Raw genomic sequence first — 17,336 nt, 5'->3', positions numbered from 1 at the left:
GGCGGCAACAACAACAAATAAACACAGCGGCACGCAGAGGCATCCGGCCACAGACAGTCCCCACCAAAACACAACCACCGACAAAAAGAAGCGCAGACGCAGTCAGCCCAGTGATTTCACCGCCCTCCCACCGCCAGCGCAGCCCCACACAACAACCATGCAGAGTGGCAGAATCCCGGCAAAAAGATACATGACCATTGGCACCGCTCCTGCAACCAAATGGTTCTACCACAGAGCAGTCCTGATGCCGCAAAAAACACACAAGGGCCGAGACACAGAACCAAGTGGTGGCGCTACTTCCAGCGGCCATCAAGCGCGCCAAAGGATAAAATGGTGACGTGGAAGAGGGGTGGAGGATTCGCCGTTCGCCAGCAGTCAAAGCGTCGTTTCTCGCTCACGTGGGTCGGCATTGCACAACAAGCAGCGGCACCATCAGCGCACACAACACACACAAAAAAAACGAATAAAGAAGCACGGCAGCGGCACCCAGTCACGAGAAACCCTAACCCAAATCAATTGCAAAGTCCGATTGGCTCGCAGCCGTCTGGATGGTGGTCGCGTCGCTGTTCTATAGTTCGTCAGTCTGCAGGAGGCTGGGGGATGGAGAGAAGGGAAAAAGCAAAGGTGTGGCCCTCATCCATATCGGTTAACTGTGACACCGGTGACGTCATCCCGTCAGGTCACCTGCAAAAAAGACCGTCACCGTCAGCAGCGGTCAGTGCCTTCCCTTTCCCACTGGGGCGCAACTCCACCGACGCCGTCACCCGCCCACTCCCCACCAACACAGCAAGGGAGCAACAGCGGTAGATGCGACACGTGCAACGAACACGCAGCCGCAGAATCCCATTGCTGCCGCCATGAGCAAACAAGGCTGGATGCAGGACTCAAAAAGAAGGGCAAGCACCCCATCAAACGCTTTAGCATCACGTAGAAGCACCGCAACCGACACACAAGGCAAAGCGCCGTGAAGCAGCCACCAAAACCAAAGCTCCTCCAATAAATCCATTGTGAAGCAAAAGAAAAAATTCACACAAACCGAAAAAAAAAGAAAGTGCTGGTGCAGAGGAAATAAATGGTCGTGGTGTGCAGCAGACGTGGCATCGTACCCTTCCCACATCAAACAGCACCGCACCACAACGCACCGTGGCGACAGCGTGCAACGACGACGATTGAGTAGCACACGAAAAGCGGCATAAACGTTTCATCCCGCGCTAGCTCAAATTTATGCTCTCAGTATGTACTGCCAACGACACGGGAAGGACACAGAAGGGGACTGTCCTGTCCATCCTCCTTCTGCCCACAACAGACCCTCCCCATCCTCCTCCTCGCCACGCCCTGGGTGCTGCGAAACGCCGTCAAGCAAATCCACGTGCATGGAACCCCTCAATGCGCAGAGCGAGGCTGGCAGCCACCCACACTCACTCTCCCGCACACATCCTCTCCTACAATCTTCCCACAAACAAAAGGGCAAAGACATGGAGAAGGGAAGACCGCCGCACGACGCACGCAGAAGCACTGCCATCCGCTTCGCACCGCAAGATAGAGTCATGCGCACCGCACACCCACGGCCGCAACGAGAGGGACGGAGCGCATGCAATTCCACGGCACCGTCCATTACTTCCCTCCTCCCCGTCAAATTGGAATTACGCCCCACAGTAGGCCGTGGCGAGTGGCGCCATACACTCACAGTGAGGCACGGCGCACACCATCCGCTCACCTCCAAGTGCACTCAACAGGCCGGGGCACGGCGTCCAGCCAATCTATTAACATCACAAAGGCGAACACAAACAATCGTCGTCGCGGAATATCGGTGCCTCTAGCGGGGGGAAAAAAAGGGGCAATAGGGGCATGTCAACAGCACGGTCAGCAGAGGGACAAGAAAAGGGACACAAGGACACAAAGTGGCGGTGGACATGGCACAGAGAAAAAAAGAGGTCCGCAGGGATTAAAAAAAAAGAAAGAAAAAAGAAACAAAAGGGTAGGAGTTCAGAAAAACTCCCAAAAACATTAAAAAAAAAAAAGATGTTGATTCGGCAGGACTTTTACTTCATGTGCCGGTTCAGCATAAGACGACCGTGTGTTCTGTATAAACATTACCTGCACCAAAACGAAAAAAAAAAAAAAAATGAAAGAAAGAAAGTAAAACAAAAAAATGAAATTGTACTGTTCCACCAGCCCACACAACATCCCTCACTTTTATTGCGGCATCCCGCCTTTTCTTCCAATCCTCCCTTCGTGCAGTCCGTGGGACGCACAGCCGCAGGGCCGACATCGCGTGTGGGCAAAAAAAGAAAAAAAACAATAGGAAAAACACATCACTCATGACAGTGTGCAGCAACCAAAAATTAAAAAAAAGAAAAAAGCATTACTGAGTATTACAACCAAACACTAAAAAAAAAAAGAAAAAGAAAAGAACCCGCGGGGAATGCGCCACACAATCTCCGTGAGGAGTCGCAATGTCACACTCTCCGGCTCACAAGACTGCCACAAGTGCACACAGTCCCAGAAGAAGCAGCAACACACAAGACACGCGCACACGCGCAGTGCTATCACCACTCAAATCATGCAGGATCAATTTCGCGTCGGTGATCAGGGCGAGGCGGTCCTCTGGACTCATACTGCCATCGGATGCTGAGTGATTGGTTTCTGGAACGGAAGTGTCACTTTTGGCGGCAGTGCGTGGACTCAATTCGTCCGTAACATTCTCAGCACTCGATTCACTGCCCGCAAGAACACGGACAGACTGAGAGTTATTCGGCTGTGCAATTGGAGCCTCTTCAACGTCCGCCAGGAAAGTCGTCAGCTGTGTGGCCTTCTGCTTTTCTTCCTCCGTCGCCGTGACCTCCACCGCAGTGTGCAGTTCTTCGGCAGCCGGATGTCAAATAGGGACTGTCCTGGTGTTGAGGTCTCCGAGGTCAGCGCCAAACAGCGCGTCGTTGTACAGAAGGACATCAGCCACCGTCACATTGCTGTTCCCTTCATCTTCCTTATTGCCCGCACCAAAGAAGAAGTGTGAGATCCTGTGTGAACCAAACTGATCAGCGTTACGGTGCTTAGCCATTTCTTTTTCATCCGTCTCGTATATTCTTCTCCCATTAGCGTACACAAACCATTCATCATCGTTATCCTTTTGCACCGTCACTCGAATTGCCGTGTTTTTTTCCCAATTACCAACATCACCAGACGGCTTCACCAAAAACTCCATCCTGTGAAGTGTGAAGTTCCAATTTCTTTCACTCGTGTACGACAGCTGAAAGAGCACCGTGCTGGCCGTGTCGTTCAGCCTCGCAACAATCAAAGGAATGGGGCTGCTGTCTTCCTTCGGCACCTCGTGGATGGACACCGTCGCCGAAAGAGTGAACTTGTTGTTCGCAAAGTAGTACGGCACAGTCTGCCCCATGTCGCCAACAGGCCACTCCGCCCCTGCCCCACGCCCCTTGAGAGCCACACCGCTCTCCGTGCTGGTCACGCCGAGGTACCCGTCCCTCCATGCAGTCCCGTCAAATTTGCTGGATAAAAAACCAACCAGCCCTTCAGTAGGAACTCGCAAGGCGTCGTCCAATTCTTTCCATGTCTTCACCGCAGACTTTATCCGCTCCAGCTGCTCAGTCAGGCGCATGGCGAAAAGACTGCGTGGCCTGTCACCATTCCTCTTCTCGTACAGTAAAATCAGCCCATCCTTACTTTTCACCAGAAGAGAGCTGGCGGCAGCGTCATCACCTTCACGGGATATCGGCCCAACATTTTTTTTTTTCTACTCTTATCAGCGCGTCTAGCTATACAATGCCATCTGAGTGCCGAAGAGGTGGTCAAGCAACGACAAAAGTTTCCTGCTATGAAGCAACTGCCATTGAGAGAAATTTCCGAGGCGAAGGTCCTGTTCAATGCCCAGCCGTTGACGCACAGCCAAGGTGCCTGGACATTCTAGAAGCAGATGGTGCAAGGTTTCCTGCGGGCCGATTGGCGTGCTTGTGGAAGCTGGCTGATCCTGCGGCAGCAGAGATCGCCTCCTGGCACTGCTGTTTCGATGCCGTGTGGCGTCTGGGTTGTGTGCGCAGCGACTTCTGTGCGGTGCGGTGCTTCTCCGTGTGGGGAAAACCATGTCACAGAAATCACATTTGAGCTCGGGAAGCGGTGGAGGATGTTCCGGATGAAATGACCGACAGTGACTGACAAGACCCGAGAATCCCGTCAATGTAGAATCACAGTGCGGACATTTCTCCTTCCGACGGCGTGTGAGGGTCCGTCTCCTTACTGGAGAGACGTCTTCCTCCCTCGCCGACGGGGGAACAGTGTCCGTCCCCGGTGCAGTTGGATCGTTGTTGGAGCGCATATATGCAGACTGTTCCGGTGAGATGTTGCAGAATCGGCATTGGTTTGTGCAATCCCTCACGGTACAGTATAGTCGGCCCCAGAGCTCAGATTCCCCGCACCTTGCCCTTGCGAGGTGAACCAGTTCCTGACGGTGTAGAACTTCCTGAGTGATCAGGTCCTTACCGCTGAGATCTGATGGCCTTGTGCCGCAAAGCAAGTAGCGATGAGTGTCTTGACGAATGGTACTACGCCACTTGTTGGTGAGCTGGGTAGTAAAACATGTCAGCAGATCCGTATGCCATAAAGGTGCTATTCCATGCTCCGTGTATTGTCCACTTTCCATAGTCTGCGTCGCATACTGATCTGCAAGCTCGTTAGCATGTACTCCGCAATGTCCGTAACAAAACTGCAGGTGCACGGACCAGCCAGCACGCGTCAGTGTCAAGAGACGCTGCCAGATCTGATCCTCCGTCCAGTCTGTCTGACTGAGCGGGCCCTTGTTTAGAGCCGCTAGAAGAGACTGACTGTCCGTAACCACAAGCAGGGTTTTACGCCTGTGGCGGATACGAGGGATCATCAGCTTCTCTAGGGCTAGAAGCAGCGCACGGGATTCCGTCCTGTAGCTGCATGGGCGTGCACCGCAGTTTATACTGGCCTTTTCTATTATCTCCGATGAGTTGAGGGATGAAAGCAGTATTCCAACCCCTGCTGACTTGGGAACGTCGACACCGCCATCGGTCGCAAGTATCCACGAACGATGGCTGTGCAGCGCTAGAGCCTCTTCGCTGACTCTGCGCTTTTCCCGTATCAGCTCCTCTTCGTCCGTTATTGAGTGGTCTATCGGAAGTTCCACACCGATGGTGACCCGGTGAGCGGAGGCCGCAGACCAGGGAGGAATGGAGCTGCGAAAGAACCGCTCTTCGCGTGGTGAGCTCTCGGTGATGCCATAGTCCTTTGTGTATGCGTCTACGAAGGCATATAGCTCGTCCCGAGATAATGGCGAGATGCGGAAACCAGCGCGAGGCGGTGGCTCAGGCGGGGGTCTCCGCATCCAGTCCATCTGACATGCGCGTGTGTTCTCAAATATTGAGAGCCGCGCGCGCAGGCAAAGGACGTGGAGCGGCGGCATATTAGCCACCAGTAGTGCGGATTCCGGGTCGACAGTGCTCGGAACTCCGCTGACAATGCGTGCTAGAGTTGCGTACGTCTTTTGCATCTCATTCTTCGCTGAATCCGTCGCTACTGCCCATATGAGCTCGCTGCCATAGCGTAATTTGGAGCACCGTATCCAATGACGAACGTGCGTAGGTCATGTGGAGATGGTCCCGCCTCTTTGTGCGCTATGCCGCGTAGCTGCGATATCCGTTGCGAAGTGGCAGCGCATTGCTTGGTGGCCGCCACATTTAGCGTCAGTCGTGGATCGAGATCCATGCCGAGAAGCTTCGTAGTTCGCGATGCCCCCATGGTCATGACTGGGATTTGACATCCAGCCACTACCAGGGGCCACCTTCCTTCACGATCATAATCCGACTCCGTGTGCGTGGATAGTGTGAACCAAGCAGCTTCACACTTTGACGGGTTGATGGCCAGGCCATTTTCCTGACTCCACGCATGCAGTTTTTGAAGAACCATGTTGGCAGTGGGAATGGCGTCTTCCCCGGACTGCCCCTTAACGATAATAGAGAGGTCGTCCGCATACATGTCTGCTGTGACACCCGCAAAGCTGTTCAGCAGATTGAGAAGTGGGTGTACGTAAAGGGAGAACAAATATGGTCCCAGCACGGACCCCTGAGGAACTCCTCGCAGCATGGGACGCCGATCGCTGTGTCTGTGGCCAACTCGTGTCTTCGCGTAGCGACCACATAGAAAGTTTCTAAGCCACCTTCTACAATTCACCCCCGGAATATTAGCCAGCAAGCGACTGAGGACTCGATGATCTATGGAGTCAAAGGCCTTGCTGAAATCAACCAGCACCAGCAGGGTCCGATGGGGTCTGTAGTGGAGTTGATTGCCAATACCGCTCTTCTTGGGAAGGCTCACTTGGAAATAGTGATTTCTATTATGCTCCACTTCGTGTATCAGGTGTGCCAGCTGCATCGTCGTAGTACGCATACTACGATATGCATACTGGTGGGGGTGCGGCGTCCACACCCAAAGCAATCTCTTCAGTACCATTTTCTCAGCAACCTTACTCACAATGGAAGTAAGGCTGATGGGTCGATATGACTCAAGCAGTTCCGGCGACTTACCGGGTTTTAAGAGTGGAACGATGGTAGCGCGTCTCCACTCAACCGGAATCGTACCGGTCGTCCAACTGTGGTTAATGCAACGAAGAAGGAATCGGAGGCCCTTTGACGAAATATGTCGCAGTGCCTCACTGTAGACTTCATCCGGTCCGGGGGCCTTGCCATACGGCGTATTACGTAGCGCAGCAAGCAGTTCCGTACGATTAAAAGGTGCATCAAGAGGGGAGTGAAGATGAGCAACTAAACCAGATGTGGTGGCAGCGTCGTTTTTGTCCTGTGGCTCAGAACTAGATGAGAGTGAAGAACCTGAAGTAAATGTAGCGGCAGACTCGTTGTTGTTCTGCTGCCCAAAAAGAAAAGAAGCATTAATGTTCAAGGATGCACTCTGTCTGTTGATGCCTTTGGAAAACCTAACTGCCTTGTGAGAGGGGTGAAATGGAAGAAAGATGCGATTGAGAGCATTCGCTGCTCTCCTTGCTGTTTTATAAGTGTGTTGACCATCTCCTAATAACATTGATGTGGGAGATGGAAGTGATGCCTTTTTTCGTCCGGAAATGTATTTCCATGCGAGTGGCTCGCCTGGATTTAACTTGCTGATGCGGCGTAGATACGTGTTGCGCAAGCGCTCTCGGAGAGGGGGAAGAATTGACTCCTTGTCCGTTGCATTTCTGCCTCACGGTCGGGCGTCGGTAACTGTAGATAGCGGGCCTTGCTGTCGGTAGCAATCCGCTCTGCCTCCATGAGAGTGTCATCCCAAAGCCTGGGACCGTCCTTGTGCATGCCGCGGGGGCAATGTCGTCGATACGAAGTTATAAGCGCTCTCGTGAAAGCTTTAATGCCGGTGGACTGCTTTTTATAGTCGTATGCCGGAAGTTGTGCGTCGAAGCCCTTGATGAATAAATCCCACTTGCACTTCCCCCAACTGTAGAAAAACTTAGGTGCCGAAGGGGGTGCCGAAGGTATGGTATCCTTAAATGCCTGATGCAGCGTAAATGTCAGCATATAATGATCACTAAGCGGCGACACGGAAGCTGACCAATCCGACACAGTCAAATGCTTTGACCATGTCAGATCGATACAGGATCGTTCTCTTGTGCCACGGGCATACGTGACCTCACCAGGGGTGTTAACCAAGGTGAGTCCCGCATCCGTGCACAGTTCTAAAAATTCTGCAGCAACCTCGCTTGGAGAAGTCTCCAAGAATGGCTCCCACTGTGGGTGATGCATGTTGAAATCCCCGCACAGCAGGAGCGGCGACGAGGCTGGAAGGCAGTTTACTAACCGCCTGAAGGATTGCGTTACTTGCGGTGGTGGTCTCATATAGGCACTCGCTACAATAAGATCTCGGTTCTGGTCCAGAGCAACCTGGACCACCACCACTTCAAGGCTGGTGTCATGCTGGGGGATGGTGAGAGGTATACGCTTGGAGCGGAGAGTTTTCCGCACCAGCACCGCCACACCGCCTCCCTTGCCGATGCGCGACTGTGCATAGAGCACATAATCTCCAGTGTGCATGCTGGCGATCTGCTCTGACGACTTCCATGTCTCCTGGATGGCTATTATGTCTGCTCCTTGCGCCATTAATGTTGCGAGTTTTGACGGCGTGAGGCAAGAAACGTTCATCCGGAGTACTGCTATGGGGCCTGGGTTCTGCTCAATGTCTCCGCTTAGCAGTAGCTTTTGTCGTCGCGCGTCACATACGGTACGCAAACGGTATGCATAGCGCTGATAAGCGCCGATGGAATTCAGCAGCGGATAGAAATACCGCTCCGCGGGCGGCCATGTAAATGGCTCCATCTGGTACCCTTCCGACCCGTTTGTGCGGCGCCTCCTGCCTCTCCGCGGGCAGCGGATGGGCAGCAGGCGCTTAGCTTCCTCTCTAGCAAAGAGTACTAGACCCTGGCACCACGTTGAGGTGGCCGGCTGAGCCAGGGGTCGGCCCAACATCATACACACGTGCCCTGTCCGTCACCAAAAGATGAAGCTGACCCCCCTCAATTCCATTTTCCTTTGCGGCATATACCGGCGTGGCCACGAGCATCACCTTCTTTCCCTCAATGATTGCGGTGGTGGATCCACTCTGGACGCCGTCCCCTGCTCGATCACGTGAGTTGCCCCACACGCGGGCAATTGGCTCACCATCTGGATTCCAATTGTACCCATCCTCAGTGGACCTGTAAACGTCATAGTGGCCTCCAGCACAATGAGCCATCATGAAGGGTCTGTTTTCTCCCCACTCCACAATGGATGGATCCCTGCAGCCGTTACCAGGCGTCTCGTATGAAAGCTCCCATTTGTTCCCTGACGGGGTAAAACTCATAGACAGTAAAACGCGCTCTTCATCCTTGCCTTTGGCCTGCATGGGAAACACAAGCGTGCCGTCACGCATCACAGCACCCGATCCTCCACCGCCAATTAACTCGGTCAAGGAAAGAGATGCTGCTTTGCCTTGAGGCCTCACCACATGTGTCTCATTCCATCTGATTTTCTTCTTTCCATTTTCTTCACTGAGAGTTCCCTTCACGAGTAAAAGACCCCGTTCATTCGTACCTTCAACCTGCGACCCTGTATGGCTGTAGTTTCCCAGGAGCATGTAGACACTGTCCTCAAGCACAACCGTCGTTGGTCGCAACAACTCCGTTGTACCAAAACTACTCGCGGCGGTGTCCACAAGTTGCATGCGAAACAAACTTACATCCGACGTAGAAATATCCATTGAGTAACCACTTATATTCAGGTGCTTTGACACAATCCCAGCACAGCTGCCGACTTCCTTCTCCTCCCCGCACTGCGCCTCAGCAACGGCAAATACATCATCACCCACTTTAACGAGGCCAGGAACGCGGAGCGAGGTGATTTCCCTGCCGTCTCCGTTAACCTCCTTCCAATTAGCAAATGATATCGACGTCGTCCCTTTAAAAGGATCAATGGCATTTCTTGTTTTACTGCCCCCAGCGGCTGCAGCTCCACGGTCGCAGCAAATCATCCACAAAACAAGTAGAAGCAGTAATATCGCGGAAGCAAACACACGCCGGGACATGTTGGGCCTCTGCCGCTCACTCTCTCTTCCTTCCCTCCTCCCTCCGCTGGATCCGGTCACGCGGCGGCGGTTGTGTGTGCGGGGTGCCTTCACTGCAGCAACACGTAAGAGCATATAAATATGTGTGTGTGGGCGGTGTGTGTGTGTTGTTGGTCCTTTCAGTGCCTTCGAATTTCACAGTAGCGATTAGCGCTTGTTTGCTTTCCTAGCGTGTTTGTGTTCAAGAATTGGAGAGTACAGAAGCAACAGCGGTAATACATCAGACACGTCAGCGGGAAACAGAGCAGAGCACCCACGCAGAGAGCGAGTCACAAGACAATCCGTAAGGGACGGCACAGAGGACCATCGCACACAGAAAACAGCAACAGCAACAACACGGCAATTCACGGCGGAAACAAATTCCCTGCAGGCCATTCAGGGCTCCACAGCCACGCCACCAACAGGAGCGTGCATCCCTCTGCTTGCAGCAGTGCACGCCTCCTTGCTCCGGGCCTCTCGGAGCGTTGAGCACCTACTCGACCATCTCGCGCTCACAAAGCAAGCCGCACGCAGATGCCATTCATTTTCTCCGCAAATGGTGTTTCCGCGATGAATCATGTGCAAATAATCCACAACACGTCATCCAAAGTTTCTTTCCATTGCCACAAAAGAAAAAAGACAAAAATGCTTTGAAAAGTCAACACAAATACCAATTCGCCCTACTCACTGCGCATTGCCCCGCACACGATCGTTGTTACTCGCCCCTCCGCTCTCCTCTCATCCCATTCCTGCCTGCCAGGACGGACATCACAGTCGCAATCCCTCCCAAGAAAGACTTTACCACATGCTGGCACGGGCCAAATTTTTCCCTTGCATCCCGGTCTCCCGCCCACAGGAGGGCAAACAGGGGGATTGCGTGCATGTGCGTGTGGATGGCGATGTGCAAAACTCATGGAATTCAAAGAAATACGGCACACAGAGCGACCCCTCCCACGAATTGAAGGTTCACTCGTATACCGCAGGAAGAACAAACGTCCTCTTGTTGCTTTTCTGAGAGGCCGGTTCATTACCATCACGCCGCCTCAACAGCGTGTACCGGCGAGCGGAGGAGATGATTGCTCAATCGCCCCTCGTGTCGGAGGCGCTCATAACGTCTCCCTGCGGCCACGTGCCGTCAGCAACAAGGCGCATGGCAGAACGCAACACAATTCACCCACTCGCCAATTAAATAAATATAAATGCATCTCAGCGCCATAAAACGGCCATCAACATCCATTTCACGGCAGACACCAAATGTCAAGGGATTAACTAAAAAAAAACAAACACACGGATGGTCTCCCACAATACATTCCAACAAAGGATAGTCTTTCAGTCCTAAAAATAAACACCGTAAAGTCACAGAAGCCGCCTCGTCAAGCCAAAAATCGTGTGGTGCCCCTCCTCGCAATGCTCTGCTGTCCGCAGACACCGCCCTCTGTGGTGTTCAAGCAAAAAATAAACGTTCACAAACTAACAGCAAGAGAAGCCTCCACACGCAACGTGTGCACCACCGTGGAGCATCGCTTCTCTCCCTGCAAGTAAAACAGGCGCCGTCACATCATCCGCAAGGATCGCCACAAACACACAAATTGCGACGTACGCAACACACTCCGCCGTGACCATCGTTTTCCCGATACGGCAGCCCACTCCCGTTCACCGTGTCTGCCAAGCAGGACACACCAGGCCTGCCGCTGCAACGCAAAAAAGAATCAGAAATACGCAACGGATCCCGTCGCAGTCGTTGGCCCAGCCGCCGTGTTGAGGTTTGGGATGGGCGGATGGAGGAATAAAAACAAAACGGGCAAATATCCCCGCGGACTCCCGCATTCCACACAGTCCCAATGGCCAGAGGGTCCTCTAGGGACGCCTGGGGGACGCATCCGCCAAACTCACACGCACTATCATTCACGGCTCCCCAATCGAGTCCAGCGGGACTCGCGAAGCACACGGCGCGCCTCAGTGGCGTGGCGAGCAGCCTTCTCGGAGAAAAGGACGCGTGGCGATGGCTCCCCTCCCCGCTTCACTTTTCTTTTTTTTCTCCTCCTGTTTTTGGTGGCATGTCACAGAAGGGGAGCGCACTTCATGTCCCCGAGCCCTTCTCTCGGTGCACGCACAAAAACAAAGAGGGAAATAATAAACGAGTGGGTCAGGCGGCACGGAGAAATAAATGCGCGGGAGACAAACAAACCAACAACAAAGAGCCCGACAGATATGCACGCAGCATAGCCAGCGCAAACGGGCGTCACCTTCAGTGGGTAACTTAGTAGCCAATGAGGGCGTCGATCGCCCGCCGTGAGAAACAGCGTTGTGCCCACAATATTTTTGGCTTGGTTTCTGCTTCCCTCCCCTTTCATCTCTCCCCCATCCATCATCTTCATTTTTCTTAATTGCTACTTCCCTCTCCTACCCTCGGCTACACGGCCGCGTTTGGACGCTGCGCCCTCCCCCTGTCAGGCCAAATATATGGTTGCACTCTTTAAAACCCATGGCGTACTCGCTTAAATTTCGTTTGTGTAAATAAAATTAAAAAAAGAACTTTTAATAATTAAAGTAAAAAATAAAACAAAATAAAATAATAAAAACAAAAAAACTTGCGACTGGCGCCAGTTCATCTTCCTTTCGTCCTTACAGGATGCAAAAGTGTCCTGTCATAGTCAACCTTTGGGACTCCTTGCTCCTCGTCATGCCCGTAGGCCCGAATGCGCTGTATGCGTGCCTCATCCTTCACCCAAACGTCTGCGGGGAACATGCCGTCATATGGCTCCTTGCACCCGCCACTGCACGCCCGTTGAGGGCCCCACTTCATCATGGCATATGCATCCTTCGCACTCAAAGACTTGACGCGACGGTACCAGAGAGCGTCCGGTAGCTCCATTTTATTAGAGAAACGAATATTCGAGCTGCCGCGATGCAGAAATTTGCCGTATAAGACATTCCGCTCCTGAAATCCAGGCAAACGGAGGCGCAAGCTGTAGTCGACATCCTCCACGTAAGCTGGGTAGAAGTTCTCGTCAAAGTATTCCACCGTACTGATCGCCAGGCGTGTCAACATAACAGATGTAAAACAACTGCTTTTGTAATACGCGCAGAAGTGCCCGTAATGCTTCGAAAACGCCTTTTCACGCTCCTTCACAGAAGCATAACGAATGCGGTCAGGCAGCAGCGCAGACGTCGACAATCGGTCATCGTTCACCGTGGAGCGCAGCACCCTCAAGCCCCGTCGCAAAACAGGACTGTACTCGCTCGGCTCATTCGCCACTTCCGCCGCCAATTCATCCATGCGAGCGGCATCATGCCTCGTCATTTCATGCACATCGCGTAGAAGATTGGGAAGAAGATCGGGTGGAACCTTTACGTCGCTGTTTGTCACAAAAACAAAAGGCACCTCCTCGCGCGGCAGCGAGAGTGCAAGTCTTGACCCGATGTTCGCGGCAGCGTTGTACCCAATGTTTTCCGGGTGACGACTCACAACCAGGCGTCCGGACCACCCATGGACCCTCTCGAGTTCCTGCAGGCACAACGACAGCATCGCCTCCCGCCCGTTCTGCACCAAAACCAACAGCCGGATGGGCACATTGATGTTGCACATCATCCTCCGAAAGTCCATCAGATCGAGCATCAGCGGGACCACCATCAACGGGATAACGACCGTCCCGTTATTGTTTCCCCCAGCCACCGTGTCGTTGGATCCACCAGAAGCCTTTCCCCGACGCAGTGGATATAGTCCGCCCTGGTCGGATCAGCACCAAACCATACTTGGGATCGTCCCCAAGTAGGGGTTCCACTCAAAAAAAAAACATCAACATGGACAACAAATTAATGTTGGAAGAGAGATAAAGCATCCTTTCCAAAAAAGGCTCGTGGCTTCGGTTTTTTAAACGCGTGTAACTCCGCGCATATCCCGTTGGAGGCAAAGCCAAGGGTGCATCTCCTTAAATAAAGCAAAAGAAGTAAAAAAGAAAAAGAAGGTGCGCAGGAATGGCTCCGTGTCAATTTGTAAAAAAAAAGATTCCTTCCAGCGCAATGGCCATGCACCTCCATTTAGTAAGTGAAGTGGAGGCACGGAGCACGCAGGAGTCTCAACATGACCAGAAATAAAATAAGCAACAAAAGTAAAAAATGGCTAAGAATGAAAACAAAAGGAAAAAAGAGACCAATGGCACAGTAACAAATGCAGTTCTCGCCGCAGCATGCAAAGCTCTCATACATCCCGTAAAAAAAAAAAAGGATGGCGGAACACAACGGTCCAGGGTGTCATTTGTAACACCACATGATTCCATAAAGAATAAAAGTGTTCGTTGAGGAGCCCAAAATGTAATGAATTTTGGAGGGCACCCAAATCGCGGGCCAACAAGCCTGCGGCACCCACCACACATCCCGCACCGCTCAATCCCCATTTCTCTCATGTAAACTCCCTAACAAAAAGCAGCACCACCAGACATCCTACATGCCCAAAAACAACAAACATATTTTAAACCGTCCTATCGACACCCGCGAATAAGAAAAGAAACTTCAGCATAAAAACGTCGCAGGCACAAAAATATAAAATAACTATTCTTCAATACAGGGAACTGTTATAGCTCAGGGCGACAACTCTCCAGACATTCTGAAAACGCAGTTGAGGATTTCAAGTCACATTTCTTGCCCAGTATTTCCCCAATCACCTCCCCCATCACCACCGCAAAAAAGCAACCACAAGAAACAGTACCTCAATCAGCACCTTGGCGCAATAGCCGAATTCTCTTTCTTTGTTTGCCTATTGGGCGCAAACAACAAAAAGCAGCACCACCATAGGGGTCTCCATCCGTTTGAGCCTTTTTCTTTTCCCGTAATAAAACCCAGCGGCAGAGTTAGACATGAAAAACAATAATAAAACAAAATGTAAAGAAGTAATCAATGAAAAAAAAATTGGCAAACGCTCGCAAGGGCATTTCCATAGAAAAGAATCCTTTCACAGGAAATATATAAGCACAAATAGAAAGATAGATCGACAAATAAAATAGAATAATCTTCTGGGCAGCTGGCCGGATCATGAGTTTATCGACAATAGAAACCAAACCAGATAGGAATAAGAAAGGAATAAATGGAATAAGAGTGGATTCACCACATTCCCAAAGTTTAACACCTAGTAAGTGTATGTATATTATACCATACGTTAGCCTCAATTGTGGCCCTGCTCACTCCATTCCGACAGAATAGATATTTATTTATTACTAGGTGGCAGACTTTGGGGTCCTGCAGCCACAAGACACCGCCGCTCCCTTTCGCAAGTTCCACCCCCTCGCCAGTTCCTGAAGTGCAAAAACACACGACCGCGTGATATGCCGTCCGCGGAAACCCCGCAGACTGCAGGTACGCAAAGGATGCCTGTATTCCGCATGAGTCAAAAAAAAAACTCATATATCCGTTGCGGCTCCCGCGTCAAGGCGTTTGATTTTGAGCTGCCTTTATTCGCCGCTCCTTGCAGCGAAGTGTTGTCCACCCAAACGTCCATGGTGGACGGCAAGATGACGGAAAAGGCCGATAAGGCTAAGCGTACCGCGCGCGCCTCGGCCTGCATGATAAGAAAAGGTTTCTTCTCCCATTTCCCCCGGAAATTTTAACGTCGCCGGAGTCTGGAATAAAAACGGCGCCCCATCCATGGAGCGATGCATCCGTGATGATGGCAGCCGATGCCTTTTCCGTGGAATTGATGGTTCGCCTACGATTGTTCTCGATGATGTGTCGCGGTCTCTCGCCCGAACCAACCGCTGCCGGCGGAAGGTTCGCCGGGGATGTCTTCATCACAATCCCCCGGTGAAGTGCGGATAGCCGTCGTCGCACTGCCTTGATGAAAAAGTAGTAGTCACATACACGCGTGCACAAAATGGCCGCCGCGTACAAAAAGCGTGACACCGTAACCTCCATTCCCGCGATGGTTAAAGAATTAAGCGCCGGCATGGCGCATACAGACCGGACAAACTTGTCACTCAGGGATGCCGCCCGGTGTGTGTGATCAAGCTGAATCCCAAAAAGTTGTACTGTTTGGCATCGAATTCGCTGCGTACTCGGTAGTCCCGCCAAGGTACGTACGGAATGTTTCAACTTTCTTGGATGCAAGCTTTCTCAACTCAGCCGCGATAGAAATATGTGCAGCAGGTGTTTGATCCGAAGCAAGAAGGCCTCCACCATTAAAACAAGAGACCTGAGAGTTAGTGTAATCAACGCGGGTAGCAAAATTGGTCTTAAATATGGAATTGGCGTGGTGGAAATACTTCTTGATTCCAATGGTCACGTGCTTCTCCTCCTCCCCTGCAGCAGTAAAGGAGGGATGGCTGCCCAGGTACTGCAGCAGGAGGAACAGCACCATCCACCGGACAGCGTTCCTTGTCGCAGAGCGCGTTCGAATGCCCATTGCTCCGGCCTCCATAATATCACCCGTCGTGCGGGAGAGCGTGTGAGTCCACTATTTTCGCGTGGTAGAGACAAAATGAAGGGAGAGGCACAACGACGGTGTGAAAAGAGAGCTCCAGGGGCGCAGGAACGCCCAGCCGAATGATCACAATTATTGAGAGGATCGGGCAAAATGCCACGCAAGAAACAATCCCTGCGGCCTTGTAAGGGGGGAAGGACCCCGGCCCGCAAAGATTCGCATATGCATACGAGGAGTAATTACTGTGCACGCAACAAGGAACGCAACATTCCAGCGTCCCCAACGCAAAATAAAAAAGGGATCCTCGTGAGTCCAACACACGGGCCCACACTGGCCAGCACCTTCCGCACCGCTCCCCCATCCGTAACGGTGCATGGGCAAAAGAAAACAGGCGCAGCGCGACCCCGCACAGGGAACAACTTGAGCAAAAGCAAAGGGTGGACATAACAAACACAGAAAAAACAAATAAATAGATGAATAAAACTTTCAGAATAATCTTCTGGGCCGCTGGCCGGATCCTGAAATTGCCAATGGAATGGAAATCGAGTAAAATGAGAAGGGGTGAACGGAATGGGGGCGGGGGTAAGTGAAAAAAACGAGGCCTTATCAAATTATCAAAGTTTGCGCCGTATGTATTTATTTTATTAATATAATTTTTATTGTAATTATGATTATGATTATAATTATTATTATTATTGTGTTGTCTTTATTAATATTTTTTCTAGGAGTGTGAAGTTGCTGACGAAGTGCCAAGGCTATCTCGTTAAATGTGTATATCCTGATAAAACTAAGATAGTTCTGTGAGATTCTTTTCCTATCTTATGAACATTTGGAAGATTGTGTTTGGAGGAGTCAAGGAACCAATAACGGCAAGACGAATTCTATTTTATTTCTATTTTTGTCATCCACCTTTTTTGATTCGGGCCTTGCGGCGGGGTCTTGTGGCTGGAAGGCCCAATTTACTTCAGTTTTTTAGGTAATAAATGTCTTCAATCCGAATAAACTGCACCGTGGCACGAGAGTGTCTGTCAGGATATATTTATTTATTTATTTATTTATTTATTATTAGTAGTATTATTATTATTTCCACTCTTGGGTTTTTATGCTTTTTTGATTGTTTTGTGTATTTTGACAATTTTTTTTCATGTTTCATTTTATGTGATTTTCCGCTATGCGTTTTTTATTCGATTGACTGGTGATGGTTCAGAAAAATATGTTTTGTTTTATATAGTATTTGCTATTCAAATATTTAGAGTGTATTTTCACAGATGCTTTAGTGGGGTGTATGTGCTCTGAGCTAACTTTG

General features: G+C 51.2%; 1 protein-coding gene, 1 non-coding gene and 2 pseudogenes across 2 annotated transcripts, besides 12 other annotated features; all 4 read right to left on the bottom strand.

Annotated features, from left to right (window-relative positions):
- Positions 1-15,892: part of a sequence feature (areas not merged during assembly with more than two copies in the genome that could not be assigned to a particular haplotype) that runs on past the window's edge.
- Positions 368-433, bottom strand: Tc00.1047053506393.85. Its single transcript, XR_008255354.1, has one exon. It is a non-coding gene; the product is annotated as a C/D small nucleolar RNA (snoRNA), TB8C3C3, 3' partial (small nucleolar RNA).
- Positions 2,111-2,153: a sequence feature (T-rich).
- On the bottom strand, positions 2,879-3,745 carry Tc00.1047053506393.80 (annotated as a pseudogene).
- Positions 3,745-8,494: a mobile genetic element.
- On the bottom strand, positions 8,494-9,714 carry Tc00.1047053506393.40 (annotated as a pseudogene).
- Positions 12,133-12,168: a sequence feature (AT_rich).
- Positions 12,173-12,205: a sequence feature (T-rich).
- Tc00.1047053506393.30 (beta galactofuranosyl glycosyltransferase, putative) lies at positions 12,227-13,252 on the bottom strand (the record flags this gene model as incomplete). The annotated part of the gene is made up of 1 exon (XM_810042.1): positions 12,227-13,252. One exon carries the CDS (start codon positions 13,250-13,252, stop codon positions 12,227-12,229), a length of 1,026 nt encoding a protein of 341 aa, XP_815135.1.
- Positions 14,622-14,876: a mobile genetic element.
- Positions 14,832-15,658: a mobile genetic element.
- Positions 15,893-17,336: a sequence feature (heterozygous, non-Esmeraldo-like haplotype).
- Positions 16,521-16,566: a mobile genetic element.
- Positions 16,667-16,727: a microsatellite.
- Positions 16,798-17,017: a mobile genetic element.
- Positions 17,067-17,094: a microsatellite.

This window comes from Trypanosoma cruzi, genomic scaffold (assembly GCF_000209065.1).
Source record: "Trypanosoma cruzi strain CL Brener 1047053516491 genomic scaffold, whole genome shotgun sequence".
In the NCBI taxonomy this organism is placed as follows: Eukaryota; Euglenozoa; class Kinetoplastea; order Trypanosomatida; family Trypanosomatidae; genus Trypanosoma; species Trypanosoma cruzi.
This window is presented reverse-complemented; position numbering and strand designations above follow the sequence as displayed.